Here is an 18962-nt window from a genome sequence, read left to right on the forward strand (position 1 = left end):
GGCCTGGGTGACAGAAACAATGCCGGAGATCTCGTGATAGGATTTTGCAAGATCAACGACTTCTTCATTGCAAATACCTTTTTACAACAACATAAATGGCAACTATACACATGGACCTTGCTGGACAAAATACAGAGGAATCAAATTGACTACTTCTGTGGAAAGAGATGATGGAAAAGCTCAATATCATCAGTCAGAACATGTCCATGGGCCAACTGAGGACAGACCATCAATAAGTCACATGCAAGTTCACGATGAAGATGAAGAAAATTAGAACAAGTCCATGAGTGCCAAAGTACAATCTTGAGTGTATCCCACCTGAATTTAGAGATCTCAAGATTGACACATTGAATGCTAATGACCGAACACCAGACAATTTGTGGAATGACATCAAGGACTTCATACATGGAGAAAGGCAGAGGTCATTAAGAGGACAGAAAAGAAAGAAGACCAAAATGGAGGTCAGAAGAGACTCTGAAACTTGCTCTTGAATGCTGAGTAGCTAAAGTGAGAGGAAGAAATGATAAAGTAAAAGAACTGAACAGAAGATTTGAAAGGGTGGCTCGAGAAGACAAAGTAAAGTATTTATAATGACATGTGCAAAGACCTGGAGTTAGAAAACCAAAAGGGAAGAACGTGCTCAGCATTTCTCAAGCTGAAAAAACTGAAGAAAAATTCAAGCCTTGAGTTGCAATACTGAAAGATTCTATGGGCAAAATACTGAATGACGCAGGAAGCATCAAAAAAGATAGAAGGAATAGACAGTCACTGTACCAAAAAGAATTGGTTGATGTTCAGTCATTTCAGGAGGTAGCATATGATAAAGAACCAATGGTGCTGAAGGCAGAAGTCCAAGCTGCACGGAAGACATTGGCGAAAAACAAGGATCCAGGAATTGACGGAAACCAATTGAGATGTTTCAACAAATGAATGTAGCACTGCAGGTGCTCACTCGTCTATGCCAAGAAATTTGGAAGACAGCTACCTGGCCAACCAACTGGAAGAAATCCATATTTATGCCTATTCCAAAGAAAGGTGATCCAACACAATGTAGAAATTATCGAACAATATCATTAATATCACACGCAAGTAAAATTTTGCTGAAGATTACTCAAAAGCAGTTGCAGCAGTACTTCTACAGAGAAATGCCAGAAATTCAGGCTGGATTCAGAAGAGGACGTGGAACAAGGGATATAATTGCTGGTGTCAGACAGATCTTGGCTGAAAGCAGAGAATACCAGAAAGAAGTTTAGCTGTTTTTTATTGACTATGCAGAGGCATTCGACTGTGTGGATCATAACAAATTATGGATAACATTGGGAAGAATGGGAATTCCAGAACACTTAATGGAGATCGTGAAGAACCTGTACATACAACATAAGGCAGTCGTTTCAACAGAACAAGGGGATACTTCATGGTTTAAACTCAGGAAATGTGTGTGTCAGGGTTGTAACATTTCACCATACTTATTCAATCTGTATGCTGAACAAATAATCTGAAAAGCTGTACTATAGGAAGAAGAACACAGCATCAGGATTGGAGGAATACTTATTAAAAACCTGTGCTATGCAGATGACACAACCTTGCTTACTGCAATTGAAGAGGACTTGAAGCACTTACTGATGAAGATCAAAGACTACAGCCTTCAGTATGGATTACACATCAACATAAAGAAAAGAAAAATTCTCACAACTGGACCTATACACATCACGATAAACGAGGACAATATTTAGGTTGTCAAGGATTTCATTTTACTTGGATCCACAATCAATGTCCATGGAAGCAGCAGTGAAGAAATCAAATGATGCATTGCATTAGGCAAATGTGCTGCAAAAGACCTCTTTAAAGTGTTAAAAAGCAAAGATGTCACTTCAAGGACTAAGGTGTGCCTGACCCAAGCCGTGGCATTTTCAATCTCATCATATGCGTGCGAAAACTGAACTATAGATAAAGAAGACCAAAGAAGAATTGACATCTTTGAATTATGGTGTCAGTGAAGAATATTGAATATACCATGGATTGCCAAAAGAACGAACAAATCTGTCTTGAAAGAAGTACAACCAGAATGCTCCATAGAAGCAAGGATGGTGAGACTTTGGACGTGTTATCAGGAGGGACCAGTCCCTGGAGAAGGACATCTTGCTTGGTAAAGTAGAGGGTCAGTGAAAAAGAGATGGATTGACACAGTGGCTGCAACAATGGGTCCAAGATTAACAATAATTTTAGGATGGTGCACAATCAGGCAGTGTTTTGTTTTGTTGTACATAGGGTCACTATGGGTCAGAACCAACTCAATGGCACCTACAGACAACAACATGTATAGTATCATATCATCTGCAAATAGGGATAGTTTTAATTCTTCCTTCCAATTTGGATGCCTTTCATTTCTTTTTCTTGCCTTATTGTTCTAGCTAGGACTTAACAGCAGAATGTTAAATAGAAGTGGTGATAAAGGGCATCCTTGTCTTGTTCCTATTCTCAGGAGGAATGTTTTCAGCTTCTCTCCATTGTGAATGATGTTGGTTGTTGGTTGTGTATAGATACTTTACTATGTTTAGCAATTTCCCTTCTATTCCTATTTTACTGAGAGTATTTATTAGGAATGGGTGTTGGACTTTATTGAATGCCTGTTCTCCATTGACTGAGATGATCATGTGATTCTTTCATTTTATTTATGTGGTGGGTTATGCTGATTGATTTTCTAATGTTGAACCATCCTTGCATATGATGCTGAATTCTACTGGCTAGAATTTTTGCATCTATATTCATGAGAGACCTTGGTCTGTAATTTTTTGTGGTGTCTTTGCTTTTGGTATTAGGGTTATGCTGGCTTCACAAAATGAATTTGGAAGTACCCCTTCCTTTTCTATGTTCTGAAATAGTTTGAGTAATATTGGTGTGAGCGCTTCCCCGAATGTTTGGTAGAATTCTCCAGTGAAGCCATCTGGGCCAGGACTTTTTTTTTTAACCTTTTTAATCTCTTCTCTTGTTATGGATCTATTCAGATTTTCATCCTCAGTTTGTGTTAGTTTAGATAGGTAGAGTGTTTCTAGGAATTTGTCTATTTCCTCTAGGTTTCCAAATTTGTTGGAATACAGTTTTTCACAGTACTCTGTTATGATTCTTTTTATTTCTATTGTAATGTCCCCCATTTCATTTCTTATTTGGGTTATTTGCATCTTCTCCTGTTTTTCTTTTGTCAGTTTTGCCAGTGGTTTATCGATTTTGTTCATTCTTTCAAAGAACGAACTTTTGGTTTTGTTGATTCTTTTATTGTTTTTCTATTCTCTATTTCATTTATTTCTGCTCCAGTCTTTATTATTTCCATTTTTTCTGGTGGCTGCGGGCTTCTTTTGCTGTTCTCTTTCTATTTATCTGAGTTGTATAGCTAATGTTTTGATTTTGTCCCTTCCTTCTTTTTTGATGTATGCATCTATTGCTATAAATTGACCTCTGAACACTGCCTTTGCTGTTTCCCAAAGGTTTAGGTACGATGTGTTTTCATTCTCATTTAATTCTAGGAATTTTTTGATTCCATCTTTGATTTTTTCTATTCCCCAGTGGTTTTTAAGCAGGGTGTCATTCAACTTCCGTGTATTTGATTTTTTTTCCTTGCTCTTTCTGTTATTAATTTCTACATTTATGGTGTTGTGATCAGAGAAGATGCTTTGTATTATCTCAATGTTTTGGATTTTGTCGAGGGTTGCTTTGTTGCCCAATATGTGGTCTATTCTGGAGAACGTTCCATGTGCATTCGAAAAGAATGTATACTTTGCTGCTCTTGTGTGGAGTGTTCTATATATGTCTATGAAGTCAAGTTGGTTGACTGGCCTTTAGATCTGTATCTTTGTTCAGTTTCTTTCTAGATGTTCTGTCTTTTACTGAGAGTGGTGTGTTGAAGTCTCCTACCATTATTGTGGAACTGTCAATTTCTATTTTCAGTGCTGTTAGGGTTTCTTTTAGGTATTTTAGAGCCCTGTCATTGGACATGTAGCTATTTATTATGGCTGTGTCCTCATGGTGGATTGTCCCTTTAATCATTATATAATATCCTTCCTCGTCTTTTATGGCAGATATTGTTTTGAAGTCTATTTTATCTGAGATTAGTATTGCCACTCCTGTTCTTTTTTGGTTGCTGTTTGCTTGATAAATTTTTTCTCATCCTTCAATTTTTAAGATATTTATGTCTTTGTTTCTAAGGTGTGTCTCTTGTAGACTGCATATTGACAGGTCCTGTTTTTTTAATCCATTTTGTCAACAACTGCCTCCTTTGCCATGAGACCAGAACTGGATGGTGCCTGGCTACCATGACAGAAGTTTTTGATCAAAGATTCTATAGAAGAATCCTGATCAAAAGGGGAAAAATGCAGAACAGAATTTCAAATTCTTATGGAATCCAGACTTTCTGGAGTCATTGAGGCTGGATGAGACCCCAAAACTATTGCCCTGAGATAATCTTTAAACTTAAACCTTAAAACAAGAAAACTATCCCCTGAAGTCTTCTTTGAACCAAAGATAGCTTAATTAATAAAGAAGAGACCTGGTGGTATAGTGGTTAAGAGGTTGGCTCCTAGCCTAAAGGTTGGCAGTTCAAATCCACCAGCCGCTCCTTGGAATCAATATGGAATAGTTCTATTCTGTCCTATAGGGTTGCTATGGGTCAAAACTATAAATTCCTTGGAGCCCTTGTGGCGCAGTGGTTAAGAGGTACATATGCTAACCAAAAGGTCAGCTGTTCAAATCTACCAGCTGCTCCTTGAAAACCCTACTGAGGCAGCTCCACTCTGTTCTATAGGGTCTCCATGAGTCAGAATCAACTCAATGGCAATGGGTTAATTAGTAAAGTACATCTACTTCGAGCATTGTGCTTTTAAAGAATGATTTATGTGAGATCAAACTGACAATAGCAATTTGAAAGGTTGGATAGGAAGCTTAGGGGGCGGTGAATTTAAGATAATGGTGGTGAAATAATTTGGAAAAGGATAGTGAGAATGGTACCACAACTTTAAGAATGTAACCAATGTCACTAAATTGTATATGAAGAAATTGTTGAAACAGTATATCTTTGGCTGTGTATACTTTCACCAATACGAAAATATTTTTTAAAAATTGGAGGAAGAAAACTTCTTATTGGACTGATACCTGGTGCACATTATAATCAAAACTGTTTTGCCACTTCAAGGTATCGTCCAGCATCAACTTCTTTCAGTAGTTATAACTACTTACCTTGACCCGATAGGTATTAACCAGAACTTCTTGTTATTTCCAAACACCTGCTGGATATTTTTGATGAAGCCAAGGTTGAACCCATTTTTCTCTGGGCCATTTGTAAACACTGGAGTGCAGAAGGCCTCTAGGGAAGGGCAGAGGAGTTGGAAGAAAGAGGAAAGAGGAAGGAAGCAACAAAGAAACAAATTTCAGGATAGTTACGATTTTATAAAAAAAAAAAAATTTTTAAGTTATCCATAAATGTGACTTGGATCTATGATATCTTTTTGCTGTGGTAACACAGCCCTCTCATTCTTAGTTATTGCTAAATTACTTACTAAAAACCAGTTTAATCACATAACATGAAGTAAGATTGTTATTCAATATAAACAACTGGTTTTTTGGTTATTTTGTTTGTTTGTTTAAAGGCAGAGGAAACATATGATGGTAGAAATAATTAAGCAGCCAGGGGGCAGTATATATTTTATACTGCTGGATGTGAAGGGTGAAAAAGCAAAAATAACAGAACTTTATTTGAATCTTAGTGGCAACAGCCAGTTCGTCTCCATCTTTAGAGCTGGGAAACAAAGTAACGACACATAAAGAGATGGTAATGACATTGATCTGGTTTTGAAACATTTCAGGAATGAAAATATTCACAATGAAGGCTGCGATGTAAGGAACTAAGGTTTACTCCAGAGAAAATGTCAATGGGTGAACTATAATCACCTCAAAGAGCACAAGGACTTGGACCATGTTGGTGCACATTATTTTTAGACACATATCCCATTAAGCAAACACTCTCACTGTTGGACTCTGACTGGATCTGGCCATTTCCCATTTGTTCTTTCCTTTCAAAGACTCTGTTATCATGAAGCTTTTAGTAGTCTTCTGCTTTGCAGCAGATCTCTAAGCCAAATGTGCTACTCTACCACCCTAAAAACTAAGTGCTATATATAGATTTGGTTTACAAAATGGGTGCAAATACTTTCTTAGCTTTTAACATTACTAACAAATGAATTCCCAAAGTGTAGTAGCTTTTGCACTAAACTTTCCTCAAATCTATCCTAGCTAAACATTAAACTCTTGTACAGTTTCTTGTCACATCTCATGCATTGATTTGTACACAATGATGAAAAAGTTGTTGCAATGGAATCCATCAGAAATACAGTTCTCCAAATAACAGGCCAGGCTATACAGTCAGTAATGAACCAAAAGAATGGTCATTTCTTGTACTCATTTTTTAGAGACTCACTTGTTTAATGTAATGTATTTTGTCTCATAACTTTTTGAGTTCAACATTTGCCCTCATAGGTCCTTTCTGTTGCTGTTGTCCCTTTTTAGTCTTCTCTAAACAAGCAGCAATCTCTTTCCAGAACACTTATTGATGGCTCTACTTGTTTGACAAAAATATATTACTTTATTTTGCTAGTTACTTTTTTGTATGTCTGTTCTGTATCTCAACTATTTTGTAAGCTTTCTGAGGGCAGAGGCTTGGATATATAAACTTAGAAAAGTAACCTTGAAGTTTTCCTTTGATAATAACCAATTGCATATCTAATAAATAACCGAGCCTTATATATCCTTCTGTTGTTGCCATTGTAATGTTTCTTGCATCATTCCAAATATTACATCTCCAATGCCATTCTCTAAGTTCTAACTTGTCTAGATTTCCTGCAGTGATCTCCTAGAGTCATCCCCCTGTCAGGCCATCTTATATGCCCTTACAAAACCAAATTACCTAAAATATCACTTTTTACATCTTCCTAGTCTGCCACTCATTAGTTTTTTTTCTGCCACATACCTTTCTGAATTCTCTGCTGATGCCAAACTTATTTCCTTCCCCTCATCTCATTTCAACACACATCTGACCTATTTCTTTCTACCACATGTCTGCTTTTTTCTCCTAATCCCATTTTCCAGTCAAATCCTACCTAGCCTTCAAGACCTAGCTCAAACCTCCCTCTCAAATCTCTAATAACACTTATGGCAGATATAGTTTGTGTTATAATTAAGCACTGAATTTTTATCTAGTATATTATGTTTCTTTTCTTGTGTGTATGTCTCATCTCCATGGAAAGGCTGTAAGCTCACTGAGGATATGAATTTGTTTATATATTCTAGTATCTTTCACAGTCTCTACAAAGCTCACTGATGATTGTAGACATAAATGATTTGTTGGTTTGGATTCTTTCTCAGGGTTCTGTTTTTGGATATGTTTTATCTTTTATTGACCTTCGTCTCCCTTTTCTGATGTTCTCTTCTGATTCTTCTTTTTCCACTTCCTCACATAAACACCTTTCAGAAATCTTTTGGGCTGTAATTCTAGGGTACTACTACCCAATAGGAGCCTTGGTGGTACAGTGGTTAAGAGCTTGGCTGCCAATCAAAAGGTCAGCAGCTTGAATCCACCAGCCCCTCCTTGGAAACCCTATGGGGCAGTTCTACTCTGTCCTTTTGGATCACTATGAGTCAGAATCAACTCAACAACAGGTTTGATTTGGTTTTGGTATTACCCAATATGAACGATAAAGAGCACTGGTCATTTTTGTTTTTGTGCCTCTATGCCTCTACGCCTCTCTAGTTTGATGAAAAGTATTTTCATCTGTCTCAGTTTGGTGCCAAAACGATGACACTGCAGCTGAAATGTTTCATTGGAATGTTTTCTCTTCCTTAGGAACAATCTATAGGTCACTCTGATATTCATTAATGTATTTTTTTTCTAGTCTAAATATCCAGTCTTACCTAAGGTGGTTTTGTTTCTGCTGACAAGCCAACAGTGGTAACCAAAGAGAATCACAAGGCTGACAAAAAACATGCAGGCCACAAAGAGGAGAAAAAGGACATGGAACTTGGAGCGAACACTGGGCAATTCCCCCTAGAAAAGAAATAATAAACAAACAAACAAAACCAAAAGATTAAAGTGGCAAGGCTTGGCTAGTTTTTCTGTATAGGTTAGTCATATTCTGACATACATAAAACGTCTAGCTATCATTTAAAATATAGATTTTGTAAAATATTTACAAAACAATTCCTTCTACTGATAACCTGAACACCTCATCATGGATATGCTCTCAGCCTACAAAGCCTGAAATAGATCCTTGTTTAAATGCAGTTCAGTGTAAAATAATGTAAAATGTACCAATTAGAAAAGGGTAATATGAGAGGAGTATAAAAAATGAGAAGGGTATACTCAGGCCATAATTGGCATGTAACCTCTTTAAAGCTGTACTCCATTTAACTTCATAATTATGAATCATTGGCTAATGGTGGTCTTGAAGCAATATGGCTCATCCTTTTGTCTCAAGGTGGACTAGTCTAGAATTCTTTATATGTCATATTTCTTTGTACATATGTGTGTTGAAAATGTCACAGTGGTATATGGAGGAAGTTAAAGCACATAGGTAGAATTTTAAAATGTCCTACCTATAAGTCATGACTTGATTTTAAAGTTGCTGCAAATTTTGTGTAGCTGAAGTGGAATGTGCTGGTATACTACATCTTGTGGAACAGTTGTTTAGACAGTAAGAATCAAGTGGGATTTTGTAGACAATTTTGAAAGTAATTGGCTAAACATTTCAATAAGAAGCTGGGGCATCTTTTTTCCACGTGGCATTGTGTTGGTCTGATGAATCTCTTTGAAATATTTCCAAATGCTCCCTAGTAGTAAAGTTAAAAGTGATTCTTGAATGAGGTGGACCTCAACATTCAGATCTGGTTCTACTCTGGTTTGTAAGGAGAAAATTAAGGTTTAGCAAGATGTAGCAAGATCAGATATTACAGATTTTTTTATCTCTTAGAGATTTTTATTCATTTTGATGTCAGGAAATATTGGGAATCATCCAGGATGTATATGTTTGAAGGATAAAGATAAGGGGGAGTAAGCCAGCCAGATGCTTTCAGCTGAGGGGTGATCTGGGTGAAATTTTCCTGGGGGAAGAACAGCCCAGGAAATAGCTACTCAAAGGACTTCAACTTTCAGGAGGCTTTATCAGAAACTAGGAGCACAGCTAGCTTCCCTGATATATGGCTTTAAAAGTACACAGCATTGTTTACTTTTCATTTTAAGGGCAGACTCAATTCGGCCTAAGCATACAAGTTGAATTTGATCGCTATGTTTGTTTGGTTTTGAATTTATAGGAAAGACTCCATGTATTAGTTTGTAGTGGTTTTTGCCTGGTTGGGTTTATGCTTTCATAATCTAATTTTTAAGTATTTTTTAAAAGTTTTTAAAAAAATCACTTGTTTTACTTCTTACACTTTTAAATGAGAAATTAGAAAATGTCTGGGCGAGAGGGACCGATAGAAGGTCAGTCCACATCCTATGTAGCTGGGTTGGAAGTCTCTTCTCCCCGCCCCCAAAATAATTAGTAGAGTTCTCTTCTGTCTGCCAAAGCATATCTACTGTGCTGTCCCTTGATAAAGCCCTTAATGTTAAACTTTTTGTGTTAGAAGAGGATGACAGCTCTAAGTTCAAAATTACTTTCTCAAGAGATGACCAAACTAAATTAATCAAAGCAATACCCATATTCAGAGGAATACTGGTAGAATAATGCAATTATCTTTTTTCCTAAAATAATTCACAGCCTTCCTGAGGAATAGGGATATCTTTTGCAGTTCATTGGCATGAAATCAAAAAATATATATATTTTGACTATACTGCTGACAGATCATGGATACATATATGAACTGGAAAGCTGCCTTCAACTGTTTGGAAATAGATGGGAGATGATTGATATAAGTCAAGCAGAAGAATGATGAGATCAGGATTTTTTTTTTATATTTCATGGTAATTATTGAAATCACATTTTGAAAGGTAAAGCACTCTCAACATCTATTTTATTTGATCTTGGCAATGAGCCTGTGAAGCAGGTAACAGAGCTAGCATTAAAACCCAGTTCTCCTAAATCTCAAACTAGTATTCTTTTCACACAAAGTTCAAATGAGACTCACCGTTTCATTTTGGTCATATGTGAAGATGATCAATGTATCTTTCTGTTCTGTGGGAATGTTGCAACTCTCCTTTGAACAGGGAATTAGAAAGTATTTTCTAACAATGGGGGAGTGGTTTGTTACTCTTTCTTGGGAAACTAGGTATTTAGAATTAGTTTCAATATTTGTCAAATATATAATTGATAAGAAGTGGATTTTTTAAACTTGGCTAGTGAAGTACATTGTAAAGAATCAGTAGAATTCAAGAATTCCTGAAGGTCTTAAAAAGATTCTCATGTGTTGCAGAAACTTAACTGGAATCATTAAATAACATCCTTCCCATAAATCTCAAAGTATTAAACACAGAAAACACGCTTTTGGTGGCTTCCCTTCTGGTTACTTCAGTATTAAATTAGCTACTCCAAAACACGAAAAAGATAGGGTGAACTATTTCATAGATTGGAGTGGGGTGGGGGGGTGAGGAGGGGAGAGGACTTCAGGAATTTTAAACTTACTCTCCAGTATTTGATGAAATAGCTGAAGACTGTTGTAGCAATATACAGGCAATAGAGAACAGAGTAAGCTAAGAACTGAAGGAAGAATTTGTAGTTGGAAAATCCAATGCAGTTATTAACCCTAAAAAAAAAATGAAGAAGAAAGAAAAACTAATTTGAAATCAGGACCCACTGATTGAGAACACACTGATACATAAGTGAACTAAACAATGGACACATGTTACTCCTGCTGCTTCATTACGTGTTATATAGAAACCCACAGAGATTAAAGCCTCTTAATAGGAACGGACTAGAAAAACAAGTTCACATCTCACTTGTTTCTCCTTGCATTTATAGGCACAGACACATCTGGCCTGCCTAATAGTTCTGAACTGATTTCTGACACACCCAAGCAGAGCTGGATCCTGGATACTGAACACATTAAAGTCTTAGCAGCTGCACTTAGCATAATGTGGTCTCTTTGCGGTTAGATGATTTGAGACTGATTCTCTAGGTCTGTCATACAAAATTTGGAGAAGAACTGCTGAATTTAACAATCCTACCACACAGTGGATTCAAACATCAAGCCAGCTAAAAACATCTGAATTGTGTAATATCAAAGAGGAGAAGGAATTGTGCTTTATTTCATTACTATGCCCAGTAGCTAAAGCTAATGAACTGGAGACTATTAGCTTTGTGACCCTAGAAGTGCACTACCATACCTTTGGTGGTATATTTATTCTTGCTGTAAAATGTTACTCCTCCTCTGCCCCCCACACAAATACAAAGCCCAGTGAATTATGGCGGCAGAAACAGGTGTGTTACAATTATGCTTAGGAAAGCAGGTACACTGAGAAATTTTTACCCTTTTAAAGGCAAGAAATCAATAAAAGGGACATACCATGGGCAGTGATGGTCCATCTTTAATACACACCTACAAAAGGGAAAAAATACAGTGTAATAAATGAGGCTATGGAAATGACGCAACACCTTATAATTGCACTCAAGTTCTCACCAGTATTTTTAAATATTTCTAGTATACCCATATTTCCACTATAGCTACACCAAAACTATGTATCCTGTTATTCCTAGGATGAGGCAATCACAACAACACTTTATAAGGTCATACTGGCCTCAACTTACATGCCTAGAAGTCCAAACTTTTAAAAGGAATTAAGAACTCCAGGATATTGATTCGGAGAAAAGGTCCAAGATGTCTCTTCTCATTTTTTTTTCAATACTCAATTTAATAAAAGTACAGAAGAAAGCATATGGCTATAACCTATGTTTGAATCAGGGATAAGGGAAAAATGAGGGGAACAAGTACCCAAGAAAAAAGGCATGAAGATTATATTTATTAACATACAAATGGGGTTTTACAAAGCTGTAATAATTTGAGCAACCAAATAAATACAGTAGCTTTAGGTTATAACCCAAAGTATAAAATAAATATCCATAAGTCCATACTAATAAGTGACTGACTAAATAAATGTGGGGGAGGAAACAAATTTAACATGCAGAAGAATTCCAAAAATTTTTGTAGATACATCACCCTCAAGGAGGTGGCACATAACTCTCCATTCCTTTAATGTTTTTGTGATTTCCTTACCAAGAGTGCAGTATGGAAAGGAAAGGGCGGGGGTGGGTGGGGGTGGGGGGAGAAGAGTGACCTTGCAGAGGCGAAACCTGCCAAACACTATCTCAGCCAGGTGATTGAGATGAGTACTGAAAGTGATAAATCACGTTAATAGTTAAGTACCCTTAATGTGATGTGATAAGAATGGCACTTTACCTCTGTGGTCTTCTTCCCTAAAACAAATTGTTGGGTTGTTGTTAGGTGCCATCGAGTCAGATCAGACTCACAGCCACCCTGCATACAAAACAACAAAACATTCCCCAGTCCTGTGCCATCCTCACAATCACTGCTATGCTTGAAACCATTGTTGCGGCCACTGTGTCAATCCATCTCCTCAAGAATCTTCCTCTTTTTCACTGACCCTCTACCTTACCAAGCTTGATGTCCTTCTCCAGGGATTGGTCCCTCCTAATAACATGTCCAAAGTACATAAGACGAAGTCTCACCATCCTTGCTTCCAAGGAGCACTCTGGCTATACTTCTTCCAAGACAGTCTTGTTCGTTCTACTGGCAGTCCATGGTATATTGAATATTCTTTGCCAACACCATAATTCAAAGGTATCAATTCTTCTTCGGTCTTCCGTATCCATCGTCCAACTTTCGAGTGCATATGTTGCTATTGAAAATATCATGGCATGGGTCAGCCATGCCTTAGTCCTCAAAGTAACATCTATGCTTTCCAACGTTTTAAAGAAGTCTTTTGCAGCACATTTGCCCAATGCAATATGTCGTTTGATTTCTTAACTGCTGCTTCCAGTCAGTAAGTGCTTCAAATCCTCTTCACTTTCAGCAAGCAACATTGTGTCATCTGCAAATCGCAAGTTGTTAATGAGTCTTCCACCAATCCTGATGCCATGTTCTTCTTCATATAGTCTGGCTTCTCGGATTATTTGCTCAGCATACAGATTAAATGAGCATGGTAAAAGGATACAACCCTGATGCACACCTTCCCTGATTTTAAACCATGCAATATCCCCTGATTCTCTTCAAACGACTGCCTCTTAGTCTATGTACAGGTTCTACATGACTACAATTAAATGTTCTGGAATTCCCATTCTTTGAATGTTATCTATAATTTGTCATGATCCACACAGTCAAATGCCTTTGCATAGTCAATAAAACACTGGTAAACATCTTTCTGATATTCTCTGCTTTCAGCCAAGATCCATCTGACATAAGCAGTGATATCCCTCTGTCCACCTCCTCTTCTGAATCCAGCTTGAATTTCTGGCAACTCCCTGTCCATGTACTGCTACAACTGTTTGTGTGTGTTTTAGGTGAAAGTTTACAGCGCAAATTAGTTTCTCATTCAAAAATTACACAAATTGCTTTGGGACATTGGTTGCAATCCCCGCAATGTGTCAGCAGTCCCCCCTCTCTCTTTACACCCCGGGTTCCTTGTTTCCATTCGTTCAGATTTCCTGTCCCTTTCTGCCTTCTCATCTTTGCTTTTGGGCAGGTGTTGCCCATTAGGTTTCCTATACTTGATTGAACTAAGAAGCACTTTCCTTACCTTTGTTATTGTTTTATAGTCCTGTCTAGTCTTTGGCTAAAAGGTGGACTTCAGGAGTGGCTTCAGTTCTGAGTTAGCAGGTGTCTGGGGGCCGTAGTTTTGGGGGTCCCTCCAGTTTCTGTCAGACCAGTAAGTCTGGTTTTTGTTTGTGAACTTGAATTTTGTTCTACATTTTTCTCCCTTTCTGTCTAGAAGCCTCTATTGTGATCCCTGTCAGAGAGGTCTGTGGTGGTACCAGGTACCATCTAGTTCTTCTGGGCTCAGGCTAGTGGAGGTTGTGGTTCATGTGGTCCATTAGTCCCTTGGACTGATATTTTCCTTTTGTCTTTGATTTTCTTCATTCTCCTTTGCTCTGAACGTGATGGGACCAATAGATATATTTTAGATGGCTGCTCACAAGCTTTTAAGGCCTCAGATGCTACTCACCAAAGTAAGAGGTAGAACATTTTCTGTAAAAGCTATGTTATATCAATTGACCTAGATGTACCCTGAGACCATGGTCCCCAGTCCTAAGCCTCAGTATCTCAGTCCCACAGGTGTTTGGATATGTCTAGGAAGCTTCTATCTCTTTGTCTTGGTCAAGTTGTGCTGGCTTTCCTTATAGTGTGTGTTGTCTTCACCAAAGTTAACACCTGTCTGCTATCTAGTTAGCGATTTCGCTTCCTCACCTCTCCCCTCCCTTACAGACATCAAAGTTTTTTTTTTCTGTGTGTAAACCTTCTCTTGAGTTTATATAATAGTGGTCTCATAAAATATTTGTCCTTTTGTGATTAACTTATTTCACTTGGCATAATGCCCTCCAGATTCACAAATGTGAGATATCTCGCAGATTCATCATTGTTCTTTATCATTGCTAGTATTCCATCGCGTGTATGTACCATAACTTGTTTATCCATTCATCTGTTGATGGGCACTTAGGTTGTTTCCATCTTTTTGCTATTGCGAATAATGCTGCAATGAGCATGGGTGTACATATGTCTATTCGTGTGATGGCTCTTATTTCTCTAGGATATATTCCTAGGATTTGGATTGCTGGATCTATGGTATTTCTAACTTTTTAAGGAGGCTCCATATCATTTTCCATACTGGTTGTACCATTTTACATTCCCACCAGCAGTGCATGAGAGTTCCAATTTCCCTATAAGCTCTCCAACATTTGTTATTTTCTGTTTTTTTGATTCATGCCAGTAATGTCAGGGTGAGATAGTATCTCATTGTAATTTTGATTTGCATTTCTCTAATGGCTAATGATTACAAACATTTCCTCATGCATCTGTTAGCTGCCTGAATGTCTTCTTTGGTGAAGTGTCTGTTCATATCCTTTGCCCATTTTCAAACTGGATTGTCTTTTTGTTATTGAGGTGTTGAAGTATCCTACAGATTTTAGAGATTAGACCCTTGTCGGATATATTTTAGCTAAAAAATTTTTCCCCAGTCCGTAGGTTCTCTTTTTACTCTTTTGGTAAAGTCTTTTGATGAGCATAAGTGTTTAATTTTCAGGAGCTCCCAGTTACCTAGTTTATCTTCTGGTGTTTGCACACTGTTATGGTTTGTACTGAATTTATGCCATGTACCAGGGCCCCTATAGGGTTGCAGGGCCCCTATAGGGTTGCTATGAGTTGGAATTGACTCGATGTCAGTGGGTTTGGTTTGTTTTATTTGGGGGGGGGTATCAGGGCCCCTGGTATTGTCCTTAATTATTCTTCTCTGATCTTTATCATATTTTTGGTTTTATATTTAGATCTTTGATCTATTTTGACTTAGTTTTTGTGTATGGTATGAGGTATGGGTCCTGTTTCAATTTTTTACAGATGGACATCCAGTTTTGCCGGTACCATTTGTTTAAAAAAAAAACTGTCTTTGCCCAATTTAATAGACTTTGGTCCTTTGTCAAAGATCAGCTGACCATAGGTGGATGGATTTACATGTGGGTTTTCAATTCTCTTCCATTGGTCTATGTGTCTGTCATGCGAGGCCTCCTACTTTATTTTTCTTCAGTAATGCTTAGCTTATCTGGGGCCTCTTTCCTTTCCATATAAAGATGGTGATTAGTTTTTCCATCTCGATAAAGAATGTTGTTGGTCACTGGATCAGGTTTACGTTATATCTGTAGATCGCTTTTGGGTAGGACTATTTTCACAATGTTGAGACTTCCTATCCATGAGCATGGTTAATTTTTCGATTTATGTAGGTCTCTTTTGGTTTCTTGCAACAGTGTTTTGTAGTTTTCTTCGTATGTGTCTTTTACATCCCTGGTTAGATTTATTCCTAAGTATTTTATCTTTTAGGGGCTATTATAACTGGTACTGCTTTCCTGATTTCCTTTTTGAAGTTCTCTTTGTTGGTGTATAGGAATCCAACTGACTTTTGTATATTGATCTTATATCCTACTATGCTGAATCTTCCTATTAGTTCCAGTAGTTTTCTTGTGGAATATTTGGGATTCTCTATGTACAGGACCATGTAATCTGAAAAACAGGTATAGTTTTATTTCTTCTTTTCCAATTTGGATGCTCTTTATATCTTTTTCTTGCCTTACTGCTCTAGCTAGGACTTCTAGCATAGTGTTAAAGAGGAGTGGTGATAAAGGGCATCTTTTTCTTGTTCCTGCTCTCAGGAAGTATGCTTTCAGCCTCTCTCCATGGAGAATGATGTTGGCTGTTGGTTTTGTATAGATACCCTTTATTATGATGTAGAATTTCCCTTCTATTCCTATCTTATTGAGAGTTTTTATCAGGAATAGATGTTGGACTTTACCAGATGCCTTTTCTGCATTGATGGAGATGATCATGTGATTTTTTTCTTTTGTTCTATTTATGTGGTAGATTGCGTTGATTGATTTTCTAATGTTGAACCATCCTTGCATACCTGGTATGAATTCCACTTGTTTGTGGTGTATTATTTTTTTCCATATGATGCTGAATTTTACTGGGTAGAATTTTGTTGAGAATTTTTGCATCTATATTCATAAGAGATATTGGTCTGTAAGTTTCTTTTTTTTGTGGTGACTTTGCCTGGCTTTAGTATCAGTGTTATGCTGGCTTCATAGAATGAATTCAGGAGTATTCCTTCCTTTTCAATGGTCTGAAGTAATTTGAGTAGTCCTGGTGTGAGCTCTTCTCTGAATGTTTGGTAGAATTTTCCCAGTGAAGCCATCGGGCCTGGCCTTTTTTTTTTGGGGGGGGGAGGTTTTTTTTTTTTTATTATTACCTCTTCAATCTCTTCCTTTGGTATGGGTCTGTTTAGGTTTTCTTCATCAGTTTGTGTTAGTTTAGGTAGGTAGTGTGTTTCTAGAAATTTTCCATTTTCTCTAGGTTTTCAAATTTGTTGAGTATAATTTTTCATAGTATTTTGATATGATCCTTTTTATTTCAGTTGGGTCTGTTGTAACATCCTCATCTAATTTCTTATTTGGGTTATTTTCTTCCTCACGTGTTTTTCTTTTGTCAGTTTGCCCAGTGGCTTGTTGATTTTGTAGATCTTTTCCAAGTAACCAACTTTTGATTTTATTGATTCTTTCTGTTGTTTTCTGTTCTCTATTTTATTCATATCTGCTGTAATCTTTATTATTTCCTTTCCTCTGGTGGCTGGGGGCTTCTTTTGCTGCTCTTTATTTATTTGAGTTGTAGGGTTAATGTTTTGATTTTTGGCCCATTCTTGTTTTTTGATGTGTGTGTTGACCGTTATAAATTGACCTCTGAACACTGCCTTTGCCCTGTCCCAAAGGTTTTGGTATGCTGTGTTTTCATTTTCATTTGATTCTAAGAATTTTTTGATTTCCTCTATTATGCAGTTGGTTTTAAGAAAGTTGTTATTCAGTTTCCATGTATTTTTTTTCCTTGCTCTTCTTGTTATTGATTTCTACTTTTATAACATTGTGGCCAGAGAAGATGCTTTGCATTATTTCAATGTTTTGGGTATTACTGAGGCTTGCTTTGTGGCCTAACATGTGGTCTATTCTGGAGAATGTTCTATGTGCTTTGGAAAAGAATGTATACTTTGCTGCTGTTCGATGGAGTGTTCTATATATATCTAGGAAGTAAAGTTGGTTGATTTTGACCTTTAGATCTTCCATATCTTTGTTGAGTTTCTAGATGTTCTGTCCATTACCACGAGTGTTGTGTTGAAGTCTCCTACTATTATTGTGGAACTATTTCTCTTTTCAGTGCCGCTTTAGTTTGTTTTACATATTTTGGAGGCCTGTCATTGGGTGCAGAGATCTTTATTATGGTTATGTCTTCTTGGAGTGTCCCTTTAATTATTATATAATGTCTTTCCTTAGCTTTTATGGTTAATTTTACCTTATAGTCTATTTTATCTGAGATTAGTTTTGCTGCTCATACCCTTTTTTGGTTATTGTTTGCTTAAAATATTTTTTCCAGCCTTTGATTTTTAATATATTTATGACTTTGTGTTTAAGGCATGTCTCTTGCAGGCAGCATAGTGATGAGTCATGTATTTTTTATCCATTTTGTCACTCTCTGTCTCTTTACAGGTGCATTTAAGCCATTTACATTTAGCGTAATTATCAATAGGTATGATTTTATTGCTGTCATGTTGGTGTGCTTTTTTTTGGTGGTGATGATGTTTTTGTTTGTCTTACTTTCCTGTGTTGAGTTCCATTTTAGTGTGTATTTTCTTTCTTTTTTTTAATAGATTTTGTGTTTACTGAGATTTTATATTTTTTTATTGTGATGAGTTGGTTTGTTAGCTTTCTTTGTGGTTACCTTGAAATTTGCCCTTATCTTCCTAAGTTTGAACCAGTCTTTTATTACTTGATATCACCTTGACTTCCTCTCCATTTGAAAGTTGTATACCTACACTGTTTATTTCCCCATTGTTGTTTTGACATTGTCATTTACAGATTGACGTCTCTATTTCTGTTTTAAGTCTTATAGCTTTATTATTGAGAAATATTTACCTAGTTGGTATCTGGCTAATGCTATCCTGTGTCCTAGACTCCAGTTGTTGTGTGATGTTGTTGGTTGTCTAACTGAAGGACTCCCTTTAATATTTCCTGTAAATTTGGTTTGGTTTTCATGAATTCCCTTAATTTCTGTTTATCTGGAAATGTCCTTATTTCACCATTGTATTTGAGAGAGTTTTGCAGGATATATTATTTTTGGTTGGTGGTTTTTTTTCTTTCAAGGTTTCATATATGTCATCCCATTGCCTTATT

The 18962-nt window shown here is 36.9% G+C and overlaps 1 protein-coding gene across 1 annotated transcript in view; it reads right to left on the minus strand.

Annotated features, from left to right (window-relative positions):
- ZDHHC15 (zinc finger DHHC-type palmitoyltransferase 15) overlaps positions 1 to 18962 on the minus strand; it is a 236292-nt gene that overhangs the window by 41630 nt on the left and 175700 nt on the right. The window contains exons 6-9 of the mRNA XM_010592707.3: positions 11536 to 11568; positions 10656 to 10776; positions 7954 to 8086; positions 5227 to 5353 (exon numbers count right to left, since the gene is read on the minus strand). Coding sequence (XP_010591009.1) covers positions 5227 to 5353; positions 7954 to 8086; positions 10656 to 10776; positions 11536 to 11568 — 414 coding nt within the window. The remainder of the gene's footprint in view (positions 1 to 5226; positions 5354 to 7953; positions 8087 to 10655; positions 10777 to 11535; positions 11569 to 18962) is intronic.

The sequence above is a fragment of the Loxodonta africana genome, chromosome X (genome assembly GCF_030014295.1).
Source record: "Loxodonta africana isolate mLoxAfr1 chromosome X, mLoxAfr1.hap2, whole genome shotgun sequence".
NCBI lineage: Eukaryota > Metazoa > Chordata > Mammalia > Proboscidea > Elephantidae > Loxodonta > Loxodonta africana.